General features: G+C 39.0%; 2 protein-coding genes across 4 annotated transcripts in view; one reads left to right on the forward strand and one right to left on the reverse strand.

Annotated features, from left to right (window-relative positions):
- The window catches only part of LOC125238814 (WD repeat-containing protein 7), a 191326-nt gene that overhangs the window by 37279 nt on the left and 133677 nt on the right, over positions 1 to 20370 (reverse strand). The gene's annotated exons all lie outside the window — the stretch shown is intronic.
- On the forward strand, positions 16199 to 17244 carry LOC125238816 (pupal cuticle protein C1B-like). The gene is made up of 2 exons (XM_048146263.1): positions 16199 to 16295; positions 16405 to 17244. The coding sequence occupies exons 1-2, from the start codon at positions 16284 to 16286 to the stop codon at positions 17131 to 17133; spliced, it is 741 nt and encodes a 246-aa protein (XP_048002220.1). The 5' UTR covers positions 16199 to 16283; the 3' UTR covers positions 17134 to 17244.

The raw sequence follows: 20370 nt of genomic DNA on the forward strand, positions 1-20370 counted from the left end.
AGATACAAGTTTTTTTTAAAGTAGTGACGAGATGTTCCTTCATTTAAGAAGACGCGTTTCATGGCTCGTATTATCATACAAATAAAGGCTAAATTTTGACCCCATCTTATCAACAGTTATCAAAAATATTTTGCAATCAGTTTTTGCAAGAACATTCTTGTTCATCATTCGTGCATTGTAATGGTCAAACGGTCTACTTTAACTTTAAGGTTAAGTCAACATGCTATCAGTGATCTACTTATTGCTACAGATTTGATATTTGATCGAACAATGATTAATCTGCTGGTATCTTCATATCTAATATCTTCACTGCGTAAAGGCCTGTGTGATGCAACGTTGCCAAATAAAGTACAAGGTCAAGATAAGCAAAATAATTAGAATTTGGACGGTGGACTTGTCATGGTACAGTCGCCATCAGATATATAAGAGCGCCCGAGGTACTCAAAAATATCTGAACACGCCTCTATTGCCTAGGCGTTAGAGGCGTGTTCAGATATTTTTGAGTACCTCGGGCGCTCTTATATATCTGATGGCGACTGTACTTACTTGACAAAATTAAAATATTGAAAAATCCCCCGACTGCGACATAGTAGACCGACCGAAGCATGGCTAAGAACACTCCCGACTAACTCAGCTTTCAGACAAAAAAAAACTATATCTAAATCGGTTCATCCGTTCGGGAGCTACAATGCCACAGACAGACACACACACACAGACAGACAGACAGACAGACAGACAGACAGACAGACAGACAGACAGACAGACACGTCAAACTTATAACACTCCGTCGTTTTTGCGTCGGGGGTGAAAAATTGGATGATTATAGATGGTTTGCACGTGTGGTGACGCGATAAGAAATTCACTACCCTCTTTTCTCCCGCGGGACTGGGTTTTCTTCAACCTCTCACGTAGTTGCTTAGAGTGGCAACGAAACTTGAGCAGTTTCATGTGCTCTGCCTACTGAGTTTAAGCATACAGACGTAAATATATATATGTATGCTGTGAACTGTAATAGAGCTCGTAAAACCAACAATAATATTCACTACATAACATAATTAAGTACAAATCTATCAGCAAGAAGTGAATAACAACAAATAAGTACTTCGATCCTGTTATCCACGAAGACGTACATATTTGTCGGATCTGGCACAGCCCAATGGCATTATGCAGATTATGCTACTAAAAAGCAACTTCCAAGAAAAATATTAGTGCCAGATATAACAATAAACCAAAAATATGTTAGTAACAGGCATATAACATAACATCCGTAAGTATTGCCCATTTTAGCCTAGATCATTGTAACTGTCGTAACAGAGTATGGACAGAATAAGTAATACACTGACTCACTGTCCTTACTGGGCCCGTAGACTACTTGTAATAGTTGTAATACTTTCTAAGGACATGCATGACGTCAATAATGATTGCAAAACTGGGAAATTTAGACCCTCGACCAATGCAAATGCAATGACGGTATAGGCAACTTTGTAGACTTATAGTTATTTGTTATACAAGGGTGCAAAGTTGTATTTTAACGCCGAGTGTGGAATTGAAAAACGAGCTAGTGAAAGGATTCTATAGTTGAACCACGAGCGAAGCGAGTGGTTCGACAATAGAATCCTGAACCTGCGAGTTTTTTAACACACGAGAAGTAAATTACTTTTGCACCCGAGTGTATCACAAAACTTTTCCCCTCACTATAGCGAGGAAAGTACAACGCAAAAAACGCGTTCATCACTGCTTCCAGTAGTTCCACATGTGGTAAATCATCGTCATCACTAGATTCACTCCCTTTTATCAATTTTAAAGCAGGAAAAATGACTATATTCAAGGTCAAATTACTTTATCCACTAGTGAATAAAATGCGTTTTTACCCGATGGTATTAAAGGACAAAACACGTGTTTCCGAGCTAGTGAGGGGAAAAGAATATTTTTAATAACAAAACTTTTTTCTTTTGTTAGTTATATTAAGGCCGGTATATAAGTAGTTTTCAACTTACTCAAATTTATTACTTCGAAATTGAGTAGGGGTTGCTGGGAGGATCCTCTCCAGCAACCCCAACTTCATTTGGCTTTTACTCATAAACGGGTACAAGTTATTTCAAGTAATTACAATTCCAGCACCTATTGTGTACTAAATCCTCGTATAATAAAAAAAAACAAAACGCAAAGTGGGGTTGCTTGAGAATATTTCGCTAAGCGGAACGAGCATTGTTGTTCAAAGGAGCATGCGACCAGCCTTCTGGACCAAACAATGATGTTGATATGGACCTGATCTGGTAATGAAAATAAACCAAAGACAGCCAGCCACACTCTTTATGCCAAATTTTATTCATTTGATAGCCCACTAGTAAGATTTAAGAGGGCTTTCATGTGAAAAATAGTGAAATCGCAACCGAGCGCTTAATCATACCGTGTGTGGTATCAAATTAAAGGACTTTTTGAGTAGTTTACAAATATATAACATATAATAGGACTTTTTCTACTTGGTCTAACAAAATATGAGAAAATGTCCAGAAATGGTAATAATTGTGACGGTGAAGGCTTGTTTTCAAAAAATTGTCAAAAATATATAAAAGAAATTTATAATCACTAAGGCATAAGAGCAATTTTAGTAAACGTTGCAGTTAAATTTAATATGAAAATAACTTCTATGTGATGTAGATTTTCAAAGAAATTGTCACTAATTTTAGGTAATTTCTGAAAAAAAAAATGAATTCGTCTTAGCCTCGTTTACTCTTTTTCAAAACCTTATAATAAAAATGTAGTCTGAGAAGATTGTAGTACAGGATATACGTACTATAAATTTACCAGTTTCAGTATTCAAAATTGTCCAAATTTTAGAAATAAGATCGACTAATTCAGCGCTATACGCGGGTTTTTCTAAACGTGCATCAGAGAAAAATTCATAATTAATTTAGTGAGTCAGTTTTCAAAAATCCAGTCTGATAAGAATCAAGATAATAAGATGCTCTAATTAAAACTTGAATTAAATATATCTGTTAGATAACGGAAAGTGTAGTATTTCACCGACTAAAACTATCAATTTTACATTATTTTGACGTTTTTCTTGAAAGCAGCCTTAACTAGTAAATACCTATTACTACTGTGTTCATCATACCATACAACGTACTCATAACTCAAGGCTGCATCATATCTAGACCGCCGCGCCTTACGGGCTAAGTTCCGAACAAAGAGTTTCGAAAGTCGCTAATATAATCAGTGCGGCGTTAACAAAGGAATAATTGGTTGTGTTGTTCGATATTTGCTGGTCATGATTAGTGTAAGCTTGCGGCGAGGTCGATCTGAGATATTCACATCTTATCGAACAACAACAAGCCCTAGTAAAAATGCAGACAGTCAAAAACCTAACCACAAAATTGAAAAAAAAAAAACAATATAGTGGCGTCGTTCGGCTCAGCAGGAGCTCAGGGTGCTAGAAAGAAAAATATTATTTTTTTTTATAAAGAATTTTACTTTACTTTACTTAAGGCATGGGGTGGAGGTTACCTAAACTGCCCAAGACCGGAGTAAATGGAGAAATATGATTCGAGTCCTACACCCCAGAAGAGGGTAACAGGATGTAAAGAAGAAGAATAGTGGACCGATTTCCATCAAAACATGGCTAAGAACACTCCCGACTAATTCAGCTATCAAACAAAAAAAACTAAATCTAAGTCGGTGCATCCGTTCGGGAGCTACGATGACACAGACAGACAGATAGACACGACAAACTTATAACACGGAATTATCGGACATTTTTTTCAAAATTCTATGAAAATTACTTTGCACTCTTTCGGATTAAAATGTAACTTTTTCAGTACAGATGGTGTATTTTTACGCACTAGTGCGAGAAGCGGTTCATTATATGTCAGGTCGAATCTTCGGAGTGATATCTGTACTGAAAAACGTCGTACGATACACGTGCGAAAAGGAAATTCGTAACTCTCTCCATTTAAAACACTCCCTTCGGCCGTGTTTTAATTTATCGCATCTCATTTCGAATTTCCTTTTTTACGCACTTGTATCGTAAATATCGTAATGTACTATTTCATTCGTTTTCGGAGAATCAAGAGCGCCTTCACCAGTTATTGTTGTAAAAATAAACTTGAACGTACGTATTGTGTTTAATAAAATCGATCACATTAATTGTCAATGAGACGGATATTTTAACATTAAATGTCACATACCGTCCTACACTAAGTGATCTGGTTATTAGACTAGTTGACATTGCATTCTGAATGCGATTTTTGTCTGCATTAACAAGTGTTGGCGGGTTGAATTTTTCCACTATTATTCATGAAAAAAAACCCATCTGTTTATTGTCACGTCGAAACTTCAGAGGGCCATCTATGGGCATTTTCAGAATTTGAGACCCCCAATTAGCGTAAGTTGTTAGCAAAAATTAACTCACTGTCAGTTTTGTGACGATAATTAAGCATGATATTTCTATAAAACTATTGTTTTTGTGTTAATTACATAAACTTTAAGCGATAATCTACATTCAAAATTTGAAAAAAGTAAATTTTTAGACAGATTTTATGCTTAATTGTTTGTGATTCATAAAACTGACAGTGAGTTGATTTTTGTTAAATACTTACGCTAATTGGGGGGTCCCAAATTCTGAAAATGCCCCTATACCTAATGAAAAACGTCATACGATACACGTGCGTAATTCGAAGTTCGCTCGTTTGCGCACTTTTTTTTAATACTACGTCGGTGGCAAACAAGCATACGGCCCGCCTGATGTAAAGCGGTCACCGCAACCCATGGACGCCTGCAACTCAAACAGTGTCACATGCGCGTTGCCACCCCATTAGAAACTTGTACATTCCCTTTTGCTGTGTTAAGTACACAGCAAAAAGGAGTGTACAAGTTCTAAGGAGGGTTCGGGTTGCCGACGACTCCAAATAAAAGGACAAGAACTTAAGACTAGATAAGACTTTTTCATCACACCCGCACTTTAAATGTGCTATTGCACGCAGACGGAGCGTGAGTTATAGAAAAATCGTTCTCCCAAGGGAATAATGAAATTTCTTGTACCATACTTAACTTTTTTACATCTATTTACATATTTTTTACATTGCAAGTGTGATGAAAAACATTGTGTGTAACTCGGGGAGTATGAATATTACTAACTCGAGTCACAGTATAAAACCAGTAATAACTCTTCTTACAAACTTCACGCCGCGCGGTGTGTCCCCCTCCCTCCCCTCGCATGCGGCGAAAACATGCGAAACTGGTGATTATTGGGCTGGACAGTCGGGGCCGCGTTTGCGCGCTGTGTTGACGTGTTGAGTTCGGGAGAAAATGACGTCAGCACCGAAGACATATTTTCGTTACTGTAGTGTTTATGGGTGTATGGAAAGTTCTCAAAATGCGGAAATGTCATTCTTTAGAATTCCTAGACACCCAGAAAAGTAAGTGGTTGTTATATATTTGCAGTGTTAGGTACATTATTGCTTACGTAAATGGCGTAAAAGTGAGATTTAAAGCTAGAATGACACATTAAAATCAATAAGGATTTATCTGTAACGACATTTAGGTAGATGCTGCGATCTATCTAGCTCGAAAGTTTGGTACCTACTTAAATATTGTGCAAACATCTATTCAAACATTTTATGTAAATATGATTTCGTCAGTATTTAAGAAACAAATACGTACTTGAATCTTTATTAGATAAAAAGGTAGAAAGAGCGTTGGTACTAGCATAGCGCCATACACAGTTACTAATACGAGTAGGACAGTAGGTACCTACGTTTCTAGTTCAAACGAATCTTTTTTTTATTGTGATGGATTGGGTGTATTCTAGAGAAAACATATAAAATGAACACTTAAATTAACGCTTTTGCAATTATTGTTACACAATCTACTATTGCGCGTATGAGAGTAATATATTTATAATGATTTTTTGTGTCTTCAATACTGACTAATGTGGTGTCATGACGTGGTATTGTTATACTAAAACCTACTTACAGTTAATAGTACCTATTAGATTTACAACAACTTACATTGTACGAAGTCGATTATAGTAACGTTGTACAACCCTGCGTGACCTTGCGCAGTAGTAACGACCGCGCCGCCGCTGCCGGAGATTAACTACTGATATATCCTTATACTGTGCTCGAGTCTAAGCCGGAGCGATTTAACTTACTCTCGTTAGTAATATTCAACTTCCTCCCCTTGTTGCACAATGTACTATTATCGTAATGTACTATTAAAGGGTCCTTCACAGGTTTCTGAGTAGGAGTAGTTCGTCGTCCTACCGGTAAGCGGCAGTCAGTGACGTAAGCGATCTAAAATGGCGACCGGATAGGGCAAGGTGACAGATGCGGGCAGACTTGTCGCCGGATCCGGTGGCGCTAGTGATGCCATGTTTATCGATAGATTATCGATTACACCGGCCTTAGATCTTCCGTTTCTGTTACAAGTTTTTTTAAGTGTGTATAAGTTTGACTACCATAAGTTTTTAATACGTTACTTGGAAGCGTAATCGTCGTCAAATGAAATTTATTTTTTGAAGAAAATGAACAGAGCTCCCAAAAGTACTCATTCAAGATATTTAATAAAAACAGGTCTGTACGATGCAAAATATCACAAAACAAAAAAAAAACATTAATTCGGACCACAAAATCCATACATGGTTAATTAAATTACACCTAAATACTAAGCACTATGTTAGTTGCCTTAGTACCTAATTACAACATAATTTATTTTTCGAAATTGGCTAGGGAGAGGTGCAGGTTCGACCAGTGTTGCATATAGCGACTATCAAACCTGCCCGCTATCGCACTCAGGATATCGAATCAGGATACCGTTGCTGCTGCCAAACACCCTGCGACGCGTTGCTACGGCACGCTTTCTTAATGTGGCATAGAAACCGTCTACTTGAGCATCCGCAAACAAAACAAAACGCAAGTGTTAAATACATTATTACTCGTATTGCCGAGTTAACGTAATCAGAGGACGACAAAGACGCTACAAAAACTTGGACGACCGGTCTGGCCTAGCGCGTAGTGACCCTGCTTCCTACGCGGTCCCGGGTTCGAATCTCGGTAAGGGCATTTATTTGTGTGATGAGCACAGATATTTGTTCCTGAGTCATTGATGTTTTCTATGTATATAAGTCTTTGTATATTATATTTATATAATCGTTGTCTGAGTACCTGCAACATAAGCCATTATGTGCTTACCCTGGGACTCAGTCAATCTGTGTAAGAATGTCCTATAATATTTATTTATATATTTAAATACGTGCAAACATCATTAACGTAACCATGTTTACAAACGACGACTAGAACCAATTTTACAGATCCGTACAGCCAAAGAGGATTCAGTATTATGGAGAATTACTGTCAAAGTAAAATGTGTAATCACAGTGCATAGACTGCCATCTCTCGACACAAGCTTAGAACTTTTGAATCTCAGTTTTGACAATTTGACCCATATTCTTAGCTATATATGTATTAAAATGTCAAATATTAATATTAGCACCATCTAGTCGAGCGTTCCCCAAAGGTGTAACGCCATGTAGACCACCGTACCTTTTTCTCTATGGCTCTGAGGTACGTTTTTTTCTTAGACTTTATCCGTCTATACGGAGTTACATATATCTTTGGTAAAGCTTTAAGTATCGACAAGTGAATTTCGACGTGTCCCAGCCCTACTAGACAGGGTTAACCTTGTACTTAAGGAAAGTTGTCACGGCCCGCCCTACACGATAATAATAATATAATCAGCTTTATCGTAATATGACGTATTACGCAGATTCATTGGTATGCGACCAGAAATATAGATGTATAAGCTTTGAAATTCTAATAAGTTACTCAACAGAAGCAAAGTCAAAGGGTCTAGCCGCAATCCTATAGTGAAACTGCCCCTGGCTGAAATGTATAGCTTTCTTAAGTGCGTTTGTTTGTCTTATTTTAAGGTATCGTTTTACCAAATTTCAAGCTCATTAATTTCAATGCACTTTAACAGCAGTTCTCGAAAAGTTTGTATAAAAATTAAGGAAAAAGTTAAATTTGTTTTTTTACTCCTTTTTGGTACCGAGATTTATTTAATGAATTGAGAGTTTAGTAAGTTTTTTTTGGTCATTAAGGTTCTCTAGTATCTATATTTTCTTAATTATAACAATTATCCTGCATATATCTTACGAAAGTCGACTTATATCACTAAATGTTGGTAACAAAATAGGATCAATTAAAATTTGCTGACGTGGCTATGTACAAACTTTTCGGGAACTGCTTTTAAATGAGCTTAGAGAGCTACGACTTCGGTATTTTAAATAACTTTGGAGACAATCAATTATATATTTATAACCCCCGACGCATTAACGACGGGGTGTTATAAGTTTGACGTGTCTGTCTGTCTGTGTGTGTGTCTGTCTGTGGCATCGTAGCTACCGAACGGATGAACCGATTTAGATTTAGTTTTTTTTTTGTTTGAAAGCTGAGTTAATCAGGAGTGTTCTTAGCCATGTATCATGAAAATCCGTCCACTACGTCGCAGTCGGGGTTTTTTTCAAAATTTTAATTTTGTGGTTAGTTTATATGTAATATGCAGAATATAACAGCTCTTTTTCAGACTATATATAGTGCAATGACCGAGAAACATAGTTTTTGGTGGCTACAAAGACCAAGAGAGCGACATACTTTGCCACAGAGCTGACAAGGGAAACTTGTGATAGATTCGCTATGGTGCCTTCTTTCCCTTTTGTCTACTGAAATACATGAGTACTGTCAAGGGGGCGCTCTTATTCTTATTTATGCGGGCACTGAGTATCCTCCTTGCGATATCCCGGCATTTGCCACGGCTCATGGGAGCCTGGGGTCCGCTTTGACAACTAATCCCAAGATGTGGCGTAGGCTTTTACAAAAGCGACTGCCATCTGACCTTCCAACCCTTAACAAAACTCCAAAACCAATTATTCAAACTCCTTCCAATCCTAAACTTCCAAGACTTAAACTAGACCTTATTGGAATTAGTCCGGTTTCCTCACGATGTTTTTCTTCACCGAAAAGCAACTGGCAAATATCAAATGGCATTTCGCACATACATTCCGAAAAACTCATTGGTGCGAGCCGGGGTTCGAACCCGCGACCTCCGGAACGAAAGTCGCACGCACTTACCGCTAGGCTAACAGCGCTTCCGGCACTGAGTATAGTATGAAGAAAATAAATAGTTCTAATGAAATTCCGCAACATGGCGCGAAGCCATATATTTCTGCACGGGAAGCATGGTCGCGCGATAGACGATAAAATATCAGGCCGTCCCTATCGCACATACAAATAGTGCGATAAGGACGGCCTGCTATTTTATCGTCTATCGCGCGACCATGCTTCCCGTGCTGGTCAGACTTTAATTCGAGCCTTGTAATAATTAAAAACCTATACAATAGGTTTTATCGTAATATGATTCGTTACGCAGAATTCATTGGTATATTCCAAACGTGAAATATAATATTCTGGACTTAAGTCTTGGACAAGTAATTAAGTTAGTTTAACGAATATACAGTGTGTATATCCAATACTGGCGACAAATTAAATCATAAAAATTGTGACGGTAAGTTATCCGTAAAAGATATATGCCATCGCTAACTTTTTTAGGGTTCCGTAGTCAACTAAGAACCCTTATAGTTTCGCCATGTCTGTCTGTCTGTCTGTCTGTCTGTCCGTCCGTCCGTCCGTCCGTCCGTCCGTCCGTCCGTCCGTCCGTCCGTCCGTCCGTCCGTCCGTCCGTCCGTCCGTCCGTCCGTCCGTCCGCGGATAATCTCAGTAACCGTAAGCACTAGAAAGCTGAAATTTGGTACCAATATGTATATCAATCACGCCAACAAAATGCAAAAATAAAAAATGGAAAAAAATGTTTTATTAGGGTACCCCCTACATGTAAAGTGGGGGCTGATATTTTTTTTCATTCCAACCCCAACGTGTGATATATTGGTGGATAGGTATTTAAAAATGAATAAGGGTTTACTAAGATCGTTTTTTGATAATATTAATATTTTCGGAAATAATCGCTCCTAAAGGAAAAAAAAGTGCCTCCCACCCCACCCTCTAACTTTTGAACCATATGTTTAAAAAATATGAAAAAAATCACAAAAGTAGAACTTTGTAAAGACTTTCTAGGAAAATTGTTTTAAACTTGATAGGTTCAATACTTTTTGAGAAAAATACGGAAAACTACGGAACCCTACACTGAGCGTGGCCCGATACGCTCTTGGCCGGTTTTGTAGGTACAGTCAACCAATCTGATTCCTAGGCCACTGTAGAACCCTTTCAAGTAAGTCAAACTGACTTCTATAGCAAATACAGAGCGTATCAATGCGACAGGGTTCTAGAGTTGCCTAGGATTGTAATTGGTTGACTATAACAAACCATAGCGTTCAAAGAACCGTGAAATCACATATTTTTAATACGCAACTCGAATGCGCAAAAAGTGAAGTAATGGTGATATAAATGTGCGCAGCCGTAACGCTCTCAAGTGCAAGTTCGAGTTGCGCAATGTCATGCGCGAGTTGTAACGGACAAAGAGCTTTACAAAGTTATGACAATGATGCGTATGTCTTTCTTAGGGTTTCATACTAAATTTATGCTTTTGAATGAATGCTTTGAATTAATAAATGAATTGAAAACATTTAATGCATTAAATCATCCAAAAACATTCTTCAGTACTTACCCGCGTCGTTAACACGTAGTATTTCATACAAGAGAATTTTACCCAGAATGAATACACTAATGCCCCGAGATATGATCTTATTGTGCCCAAATTAGGGTTTTTATAAGCCGACCTTATTAGTGCATTAAATATTAAGCTTGCTCAACATTGCCTACATTATTTATTTTTATTTAGGTAATTACAAACATAAATCTCTAATTAATTTACATAGTATCGTTAAACCAATAAGGTTTGTCTCGATACCTATTCCATTCCGCGGTAGATGTTATACAATACAACAATCATATAATTATGTGAATCGGTGAGCTCCATCTTAGACTCTGTCTTCACTTCCCATCAGGTGTGACTAGGGTCAATCGCCGATCAGTCCATAATAAAAAAAAAATAAAAAAAATGTAGGTATTCTATTCATTATACATATTTTATAACCAAAACAAGAAACCGCCAACATTGCACTGAGCGCAAATAGCATTTAAGTAATAGCACATAATTATTGTCACTTATTTTCCTTGTTGTTGGCAGCCGCCCGCTTTGGCCGGACCGGTTTGCGCTCGGCCAAATACATAAAACATTGTCCTAAAAAACTTCAAACTTTATTTGCAAGAATACATAAATAGGACCGTGTGGTGACGGGTTAATTTTTCAAATTTCACCACCCCCTTTCTTCCCGTGAGAGTCGTAAAAGTCGACTGTGGGACGTGGGTTAAATTGTGGCGAAGGCGAGAGGCTGGCAACCTGTCACTGCAATGTCACAATTTCAACCCCTTATTTGCCAAGACTGGCCCTGAAACTTGAGTAGTTTCATGTGCTCTGCCTACCTACCCCTGTATGGGATACAGGCGTGATTGTATGTATGTACATATAAATAGGTACATAATAGGTTTTAAACCTATAGAAGTATCAGCGTATTCGACCAATAAGCATGCAGAAGTAATCACAGTCACTTTTATAACGTGCGAAAAAACTACTAAAAATGGTCATGTGAGTTTGAGAAGAGATCGAGGTGAGTTGTGACAGAGGCGAGATGTGACAACGTCGATTTTTGGAAACTTGCTCAGCAACGTCCAAATATCAAACGTTTAAAAGTGAACTACAGCCAATCACTACTATCACTAGTAAATAAAGTGATGTATGCAACTGTACATAATTAGGTATTATGCCACAGTCACGTAAATAACTATTACGTAACTGTTTACCGTAGTTGTACTATCCTATCCTGTTTGCAACTTTGCAGCCAGCGACCTGCGACACAAAACCCGTTCAAAGGACAAACACAAGTAAATTTAGTTATAATAATATAGTTTTTGCTCCGAGGTCCGGCCGTGGCGCGGAATGTAGTGAGAGGTACGCCGACGGTACGAATATGCGTACAGTGCACTGTAGAACTATGTCATATTGACGTTATAAATCAGATTGTAAGAAATCTCTTACTGTTTGTCATTTTGACATGGTTGTAGAGTGGCCTAGGGTTCCAATTGGTTGACTGTACCTGTAGAACCTTTACACAGTAAACGTTAGTGTGATTTCTATGGCAAATAGAACATGGTGTTAATAACTTTAATAAGATAGGGTTCTGGAGCCTAGGATTCAAATTGGTTGGCCGTACAGTTGCTCTGATATATCGGAACGGATGAAGTGCTCACAAATATCGGAACTTGCTTCTATTTTCAAAGCACAGCTTTTTCACATCATCCGATCCGATCCGATATCGGATGTAGGAAGGATGTCAAAGGCAAATGTCGAAGATGTCGAAGATGCCTTAAATACGAGTATAGAGTGTGTAAATAAGAGTATAGAGTGCAATGCCACAGTTTCGTTTTCTTTTAACCCCTTATTTGCCAAGAGTGGCCCTGAAGCTTTAGTAGTTTCATGTGCTCTGCCTACCCCTTTATGGGATACAGGCGTGATTGTATGTATGTATGTATAGAGTGTGTATAAGCCTCATACGGGCGATAAACTGTACAACTGTACTAACTCTTATTTAATCAATAATAGACTATACATATATATACTAATAATATAAATGGGAAAGTGTATGTGTCTCTTTGTTCGTCCGCCTTTCACGACGAAACGGAGCGACGAATAGTCATGATTTTTTAAGTGGAGGTACTTGAAGGGATGGAGAATGACATAGGCTACTCTTTGTCTCTTTTTAACGCGAGCGAAGCCGCGGGTAAAAGCTAGTAGACTATAGTCATTGCAATAGGAGTTAGAAATGGAAATATGTAGACACATCATTGATCATAGATATACCTTAACTCTTGAGAATAAGGGTTACAATGACGTAAAATTGGATGGTAGACTATTGAGATCGATATTTAAGTGCTGTAATGTTGGTCAATGGGGAAATACCTTTAGGGCAATACAATAGTAAGCGATACATGTATTTCTTAATGTAATACAGTCACCGGCATAAATAAGTCATGATTTCTTTTTTTGCCACTTTTATGAAGTGTGATATTTTTGAAAAAAAAATGCTATTTCTACTCAGAATTACTAGCTTTTTCAATCCTAGTAGTTAAAAAAATTGTCCCATACGATTTTTTCTTATTTTGTTACCATTTTCCGTACATGTTGTATGGGGTAACAAAAGAGGAAAGTAACAAAAATGTATGGAAATTCTGGGACACTTTTTGTCTCCCAGTGAGATTGAAAGTACCTACTCGTGATTCCGAGTACAATTGACCTAAAATTCCCTAAAACAATCAAATTTTTTTAATGGCAAAAAAAAGAAATCATGACTTATTTATGACGGTGACTGTGCGTACAAACACAAACACATTTGCCAAACAAATATAATCAAACTAAGCGACAGTTTTCTATTCTGAGACATTTTTTTTAAAGAATAGAAAAACGTTTATTGCAGAGACCATCATACAGCATCACATACATTTGAAAGAAGAAAAAAGAGATCTTATGAACTAGATATTAGCATGCAACAAAAGATGCTGATGCTGCAGATAGAGGTCACAAAAGGACTCCACTCAGCATATGCTCCAGCATATAATGCATATATTTTTTTGTTTAAATAATACATAAAATTTTTGTTTAAAAAAACAAAAGACGCAATTGTGGACAGGCCCTTACGCAACCCTAAAATTGCCAACTGTCTCGCCTAGAAGTTGAAACAATGACTCAGTTCCGCAAAAGGTATCGCATATCTGATGTATGACTTGAATGGAATACCACACGAACCTGGCATACTTGACAAATACAGTTATTAAAATTGTTAGATTATGAAGCTTTGCCACTGAGTTACTTAGTTCATTGGTTACATAGCTGGTATTTTTTATGTCGTAATCTTTTAATCATGCTTGGCTGCTTAGGCACTGGTCCCACCGCGAGCTAGTAAGCTATGAGCTATCGGCGATAATAACGAACAAAAGATAATCACTCCCGTCCAAATAAAAGAGACACGGCGATGTTTATAGTTACTCGCCCAGCGGTGAGCTATTAAAATCACCGTGTCTCTTCTCTACTCTATTTGCACGGGAGTGCTTATCTTTTATGCGTTTTTATAGCTCATAGCTAGCTCGCGGTGGGACCAGTGCCTTTAGGTGACAAAAAGAAGCACCATAATTATGATTAAATAAATATTATTATGTTCTAAAAATAATTTCTTCATCAGATCTTTTTTTAGCCCAAAAAAAGCATAATCTGACCAAATATTTTCTAAAACTAAGTAAACTAGACTTATTTTTATAACGCGAACGATACTACATAATTTAAATTCAAGTAATAATGGAGAAATTCACACCTCCGGCAGGACTCGAACCTGTGACCTACTGCACCGACAATGCATTTAAATATACTAAGTTCCGAGTCTTAGGGCCGGTTGCATCAAACCGTCTGTCACCGTTAAAGCGTTCGTTAAATTTGATTGTATGGGAAGTTCCATAGACGTCTGCTGCGTGACGATGATGTGTCTGTCAAATGTGGTTGATGCAACTGGCCCTTAACATGCCGCACCAATTTCATTTTAGAAAAGATGACAGCCCAAGGCTTTAGTGGCTGTTTTGAAGACACCAGAAATACACAAGCATGCTGAAACGAAATTAGGTATGTAATATGCGTATGATCACCCCAATGTCCTTTATGGACTTGTGATTTGGGGAAAGTTTGGTTCAATCAAGAGTTGAATAAAATCAGATAAATATATAAGTGAGGTTTCTAACCAAAATGCAATTATTCTAGTAGGTTTGAAGATCGGAGAGCGTTTAAAGTATGTTGGACCTGTTTTCATGCTAATATTATAAATGGGAAAGTGTGTGTACGTCTGTTTGTTTGTCCGTTTTTCACAGCAAAACGGAGCGACAAATTGACGTAATTTTTTAAATGGTGATAGTTGAAGGGATGGATAGTGACATAGACTACCTTTTGTCTCTTTCCAACCCCCCACTTCCCTAAAATGGGGAGGGGGGTTTGGAAGTTTGTACGGAGCATTAATTTTCGAGTTTAAAGCGAGCGAAGCCTCGGGCAAAAACTAGTAAGAAATATTCGAATAATCGGTACTTACAACTGTAACAAGTGATACCAAAGCTTAGCTTACTGGTTTGCTATTACGTCTTAAAGGTCAGTGCGGCCGTGACGACGGCGTGGGCATTGGGCATAGCTCGCCTAACAAGGGATATGGATTTGTAGCAATTTATTGGCTAAGGGATAAGCATAACGAATTTTGACAACCGGTCTGGCCTAAATTGTTAGACTGCTTGCTAAGCTATCGGCTTTGAACCCCGGTAAGGGCATTTAGTTGCGATGAACACAAATATTTGAACGAATCAAGTTTTTTACCAACTCAAATCTGACTTCAGATTTTAAATTAGGTACTTTGAAAATTTCACCCTTAAATAATGGACTTTATTTTTCACTGTATGGTAACTTTTAAACAAAATAAACTGAATCTCGTGCCATTTCGTGGTAAACTATTTTATCGATATGTGTTTTTTTTTTCGTTAACTTTTGGAGGTGCTTGTATTGTTTTATATGTGCTGTATCTTGTTTAATCACAAATAAATGATTAGTATTGTATAAATTGTATTGTAATCCTTCGTCATTAAAACCTCGATGTCTAGGTAACCAGAGATGTTTCGAGTAACGTCAAAGATACTTATTAAAACTGTCGGCCAAAAAGTTGGTTCACCTATTTGCTCCTTCCTAATTAATGATAGGAATCATACAATAATCAAATTTAATGATATCGAAACACAAAATGCGTCAGTTCGAGTCACCTTTAAAATAACGTCAGATTAATTACGAATAAGTTAAGTAACAACAACGAAATAACTAAATTGGCTGTCTAATAGGCTTAATCGCGTCAAAAGTAGATTGAAACTATGTTTAAATTGATATATAAATACTTGGTATTCCACATTTTCTGTTAACACGATTTTTACTACCGCAAAATCTTCCGAATTATCTGAGGTAAGTATCATAAACACCTTTAGGAACAAGACATAGTTCGGTCCTTATAAATGACATTTCGAACTCATATGTCAATACAGCTTCCTACATTTCTCCCGCCGCGTTTTTATCACGACCGGTATAAATAGTGTGGTCGCCGCCGAAACGACATTCAGTAGCCTTCGCGCAGTCTACAGAAGTGCACGATGAGAGTACTGGTCAGTTGAACCCGAATTTATTATCTGTGGTGTATACTTACAATTCAGTGAAGTGACAACGTCAAGGATTGCTCGATTGTTGAGGTTAACGGTTTGTGTTTTGTTACAGATTGTCGCCGCCGTCCTCGCCTGCGCCGCCGCAGCGCCCTCGGGCCTGCTGGCTGGTCCCTACGGCCACGGTCTGATCGGCCATGGCGCCCCTCTGGCTTACGCCCACGCAGGCCCCTTGGCCGTGGCGCACGCCGCGCCCCTGGCCGTGGCTCACGCCGCCGTCCCCACCATCTCCCCCGGAGACATCCAAGGCGCCGCCATCGACGCTCACGTTGAGGCCGCTGACCACGTCCGCGCCGCTCACGACCAGGCTGCTGAGCTCCACGGACAGGCCATCAACGCCGCTGAGGACCACTCGTGGCAGGCGGTTGATGCCGTGAAGACCCACGAGGCTCAGGTCGATGGTGCCACCGCCGGTGTCGCCCCCATCCTCGCTAAGCAGCTGGCCGGTCACGCCGGAGTGTACGCCGCCGCTCCTTTGGCGCACGCCGCGTACGCCGCTCCTTTGGCGCACGCCGCGTACGCCGCTCCCGTCGCACACGCCGCCTACGCCGCGCCCATCACGCACGCCGCTCCCCTCGCGCACGCTGGCGCCATCGCGCACGCCGGCAGCCACTCCGTGTCCTCCCAGTCCCTGCACCAGACCCACCCCGCGCCCCTCGTGCACGCTCCCGTGCTCGCGCACGCCGCGCCCGTCGCGTACGCCGCGCACGCCGCCCCCGTCGCGTACGCCGCGCACGCCGGCTACGCTCACGCCGGACTCGCTCATGGTCTATCCCACTGGTAAATCTCTAGAATAACAAATTTGTGCCAAAAACGTTCTAATACTCAATTGTTTGGACTTTAAATTAAAACAGACAGAGGCGAGGATGTGTAAATAAAGAAAATAGTCAATTTATTATTCCGTTTCCTTTAACCCCCATTCTCTCACTTCCTACTGTTATAAGAACGCGGAAGCTGTCAAGCGCCTGTCACTATGTATTCTAAGGGTCAAGACACCTATCGATACCTATGGAAATGAACATGTACTTGTACAAATCATAGGCGACATACCTATTCAATGTAAATTTTAAAGTGACAGAGGCGTTTCTCACCAGCTCGTACGAGCTTTGTTCGCGGTTCTCTCGGCTGTTTCGTACAACGATTGCGGCTGCTGATATAATGATTAAGATAAAAATATACTGAGGCCAGCTATGCCTATAAGGAATTGTCTTGTTATAAAGAATGGTGTCACATGACTTCAAATTAGCTATGCAATAAGAGATACAATTATATCCAAATTAACACATGATAAAATAATGAGCAAATAAAGTTCTCACACCCGATATCACAAGCAAATTAAGACATTAGAAGTTATGATAATACATTTTATTGCGTCTTTAAAGTTTTTGGTATTAAAACATTGAAAAGCTTTTACTGCGCGAAAAATATTAAGGAATTAACAAATCCTGACCACGTCTAAAGCCAAAGCTTTTAAGATCAATCTAGCGGCACTTAAACTCATAATCATAACGACCTTTATAGACAATTGTAACATTGTTTCAACAAACGTGAGTATAGTGGTGTAACCTTATAAATATATAAACAAATGGCCTTTTCGCACCGGCGATAGCGTCCGTGGCGAGTGGCTGGTCATCCGGTGACAACATACGGCCTTCACACACCGTCAGACACGGTGTATACACCATCGTACCTTAACCTTACCCTGGTAGGCTAAAGGGAATACATGCGAGAATCTATCAAACGCAATCATAAACAAACCACTAAAACTGAATCAGTATGACCCTTTGAACTTATGAACTAAGAGAATGTGTACCAGTGGCGAAGTATCTTTAACACGATTCACACGATTCTCATCGGCTTCTCTATGTAAAGATATTTAAGTCAAAAGCAACTTATAACAGCTGCGTTATTTTTTCAGATTTAGATCAGATGTATAATGAAAAATATTATATGCATCCAACGACCTGTTTAAGTACATGTCGCTTTTCGGTGAAGGAAAACATTGTGAGAAAACCGGACTAATTCCAATGAGGCCTAGTTACCCTTAGGTTTGGAAGGTCAGATGGCAGTCGCTTTCGTAAAGCGTGATTATATGTAGGTATATATGTAAGTATGTATGTATGTACAATTAAGAAAATCTTTGACATATGCGGAATTATGAATATGTCCTCATATCTAGAACAAAGGAACGTGGGAAAGATTGTTCATCCTAAATTATCGTGGCATGAACTTATGACTTATGAACTAAAACTTGATGAAATATTCCTTTATATTTCACTACCTTTTGCCCGCGACTTCACTCACGTTAGAAAGAGACAAAAAGTAGCCTATGTCACTCTCCATCCCTTCAACTATCTCCACTTAAAAAATCACGACAATTCGTCGCTCCGTTTTGCAGTGAAAGACGGACAAACAAACAGACACACACACACTTTCATTTATAATATTAAGTATGGATATGGATACCAAAACGAGACGGCAACAAGAATATTGGACAGTAAGTAAATAAGCCAATAGGTAAACCTACAGACGATTTCGTTCGTTAGCTACATTTCCTCGCTGACAGTCACAAAAAAGGCCTTCCTTAATTGCGTACACCGGATATTCCGACTTCGCAACTGACCAAAACAAACATCAGTCCCTTTAGCACAACTTGCCTTCGCGACTACATACATCAAGCGCGACTTCATGTATGGCCTCGCGCGCGTCAAGGCAAGTAGTGCTAGAGGGGAGATGATAATTATGATTTGTTTCAAAAGAGCATTTTTAAACAGCATATTTGGTAGATTTTCTATTGTTTTATGAGATTTTACTTAACTTCTTTATGTTCTGTTTCATTGTTTTTTTTAAATACTTAGTGTCAATACATTGCTGAGTAGAGAATTCCATTATTGTAATCCGAATCAGCCCTTATGCCGGTTTACCGTGGTTGGAGGATGGCTATGTTTGAGGTTTATCGTATAGTTTTCGTCAAAAAGATATTTAATATACATGCGGCAATATGACGTCGACGTAATATGACATTACCGTCATCGATATCTCCCAACTAGATCGCAATTACGTTCTTGACGCAGACACCGCATCCGTTTCCGCATTGACAACCGATTAAAGCAAAAAAACCGCTCCGGGCAGTCCAGAAAATACAAACTTATAAATGCCGTCGGCGAAAACTTGAACTAGAGACACCGCGTACTGTATTCGGCTTTAGTTGTTGACAGTGGCGCTGCAGGTAAATGAAAATATAAAGTAGTAATAGCAGCGTACGCGCAACGAGTTCAAGTTCGCTTCACTTTCGTTACACTTTTTGGAGGCCAATGAACTTCGGTGGCCTTGAGAAGGCTGCGTTGAAACAATGTGCGTTATATTTGTAGAAAGGATAAGGATCTAAAATCTAACTTGAATATACAATAGGGTATAAATCGTGACAATGAAACGGAGATAGATACATGTTTGTCCAAAATGCGTCGGCTACTTTAATTAATTATTGTTCCCCAAGAAATATGCCCTCTTACCACAGGTTTGACATTTAACATAATGTATTTAACTATGATTAATTGAGGTAAATGTAACTAGGCGACACCTAAATTATAGGGGATTTCTTGGACATCCCGTCCTTTTGCCATTTGTATTCTCAAATGCTTTGAACGAAATACTTATCGCATAGTGTGTCCGCTATCGTGCACCTTTAAGTGCCAGAAGATCGTCAAATTCCACATGAACCATCAAATTTCTTGCAAATCTGGAAGGATTAAAACAAGAATCCTTTAGTTGTCCCTGTAAGAGCCCGACCTCGGCGCTAACCCACTTACTAACGAGTGATTAGGTGTTCACCGGCAAACAAACAGTTGAAAACGTAATTGCTGACCACCTAACCGTCCCAAGCTCGTATTCCGAACTTAAAGTCATGCATTAGCAACTTTGGTGACTCAACATAAAGTGGATATTCGATACGATGGGAAAGTAATGTACACTGGGCCCGAAAGGTCAGTGCGGCCGTCACGTACCCGCGGCTCTATGGTAT

The sequence above is a fragment of the Leguminivora glycinivorella genome, chromosome 24, assembly GCF_023078275.1.
Source record: "Leguminivora glycinivorella isolate SPB_JAAS2020 chromosome 24, LegGlyc_1.1, whole genome shotgun sequence".
In the NCBI taxonomy this organism is placed as follows: Eukaryota; Metazoa; Arthropoda; class Insecta; order Lepidoptera; family Tortricidae; genus Leguminivora; species Leguminivora glycinivorella.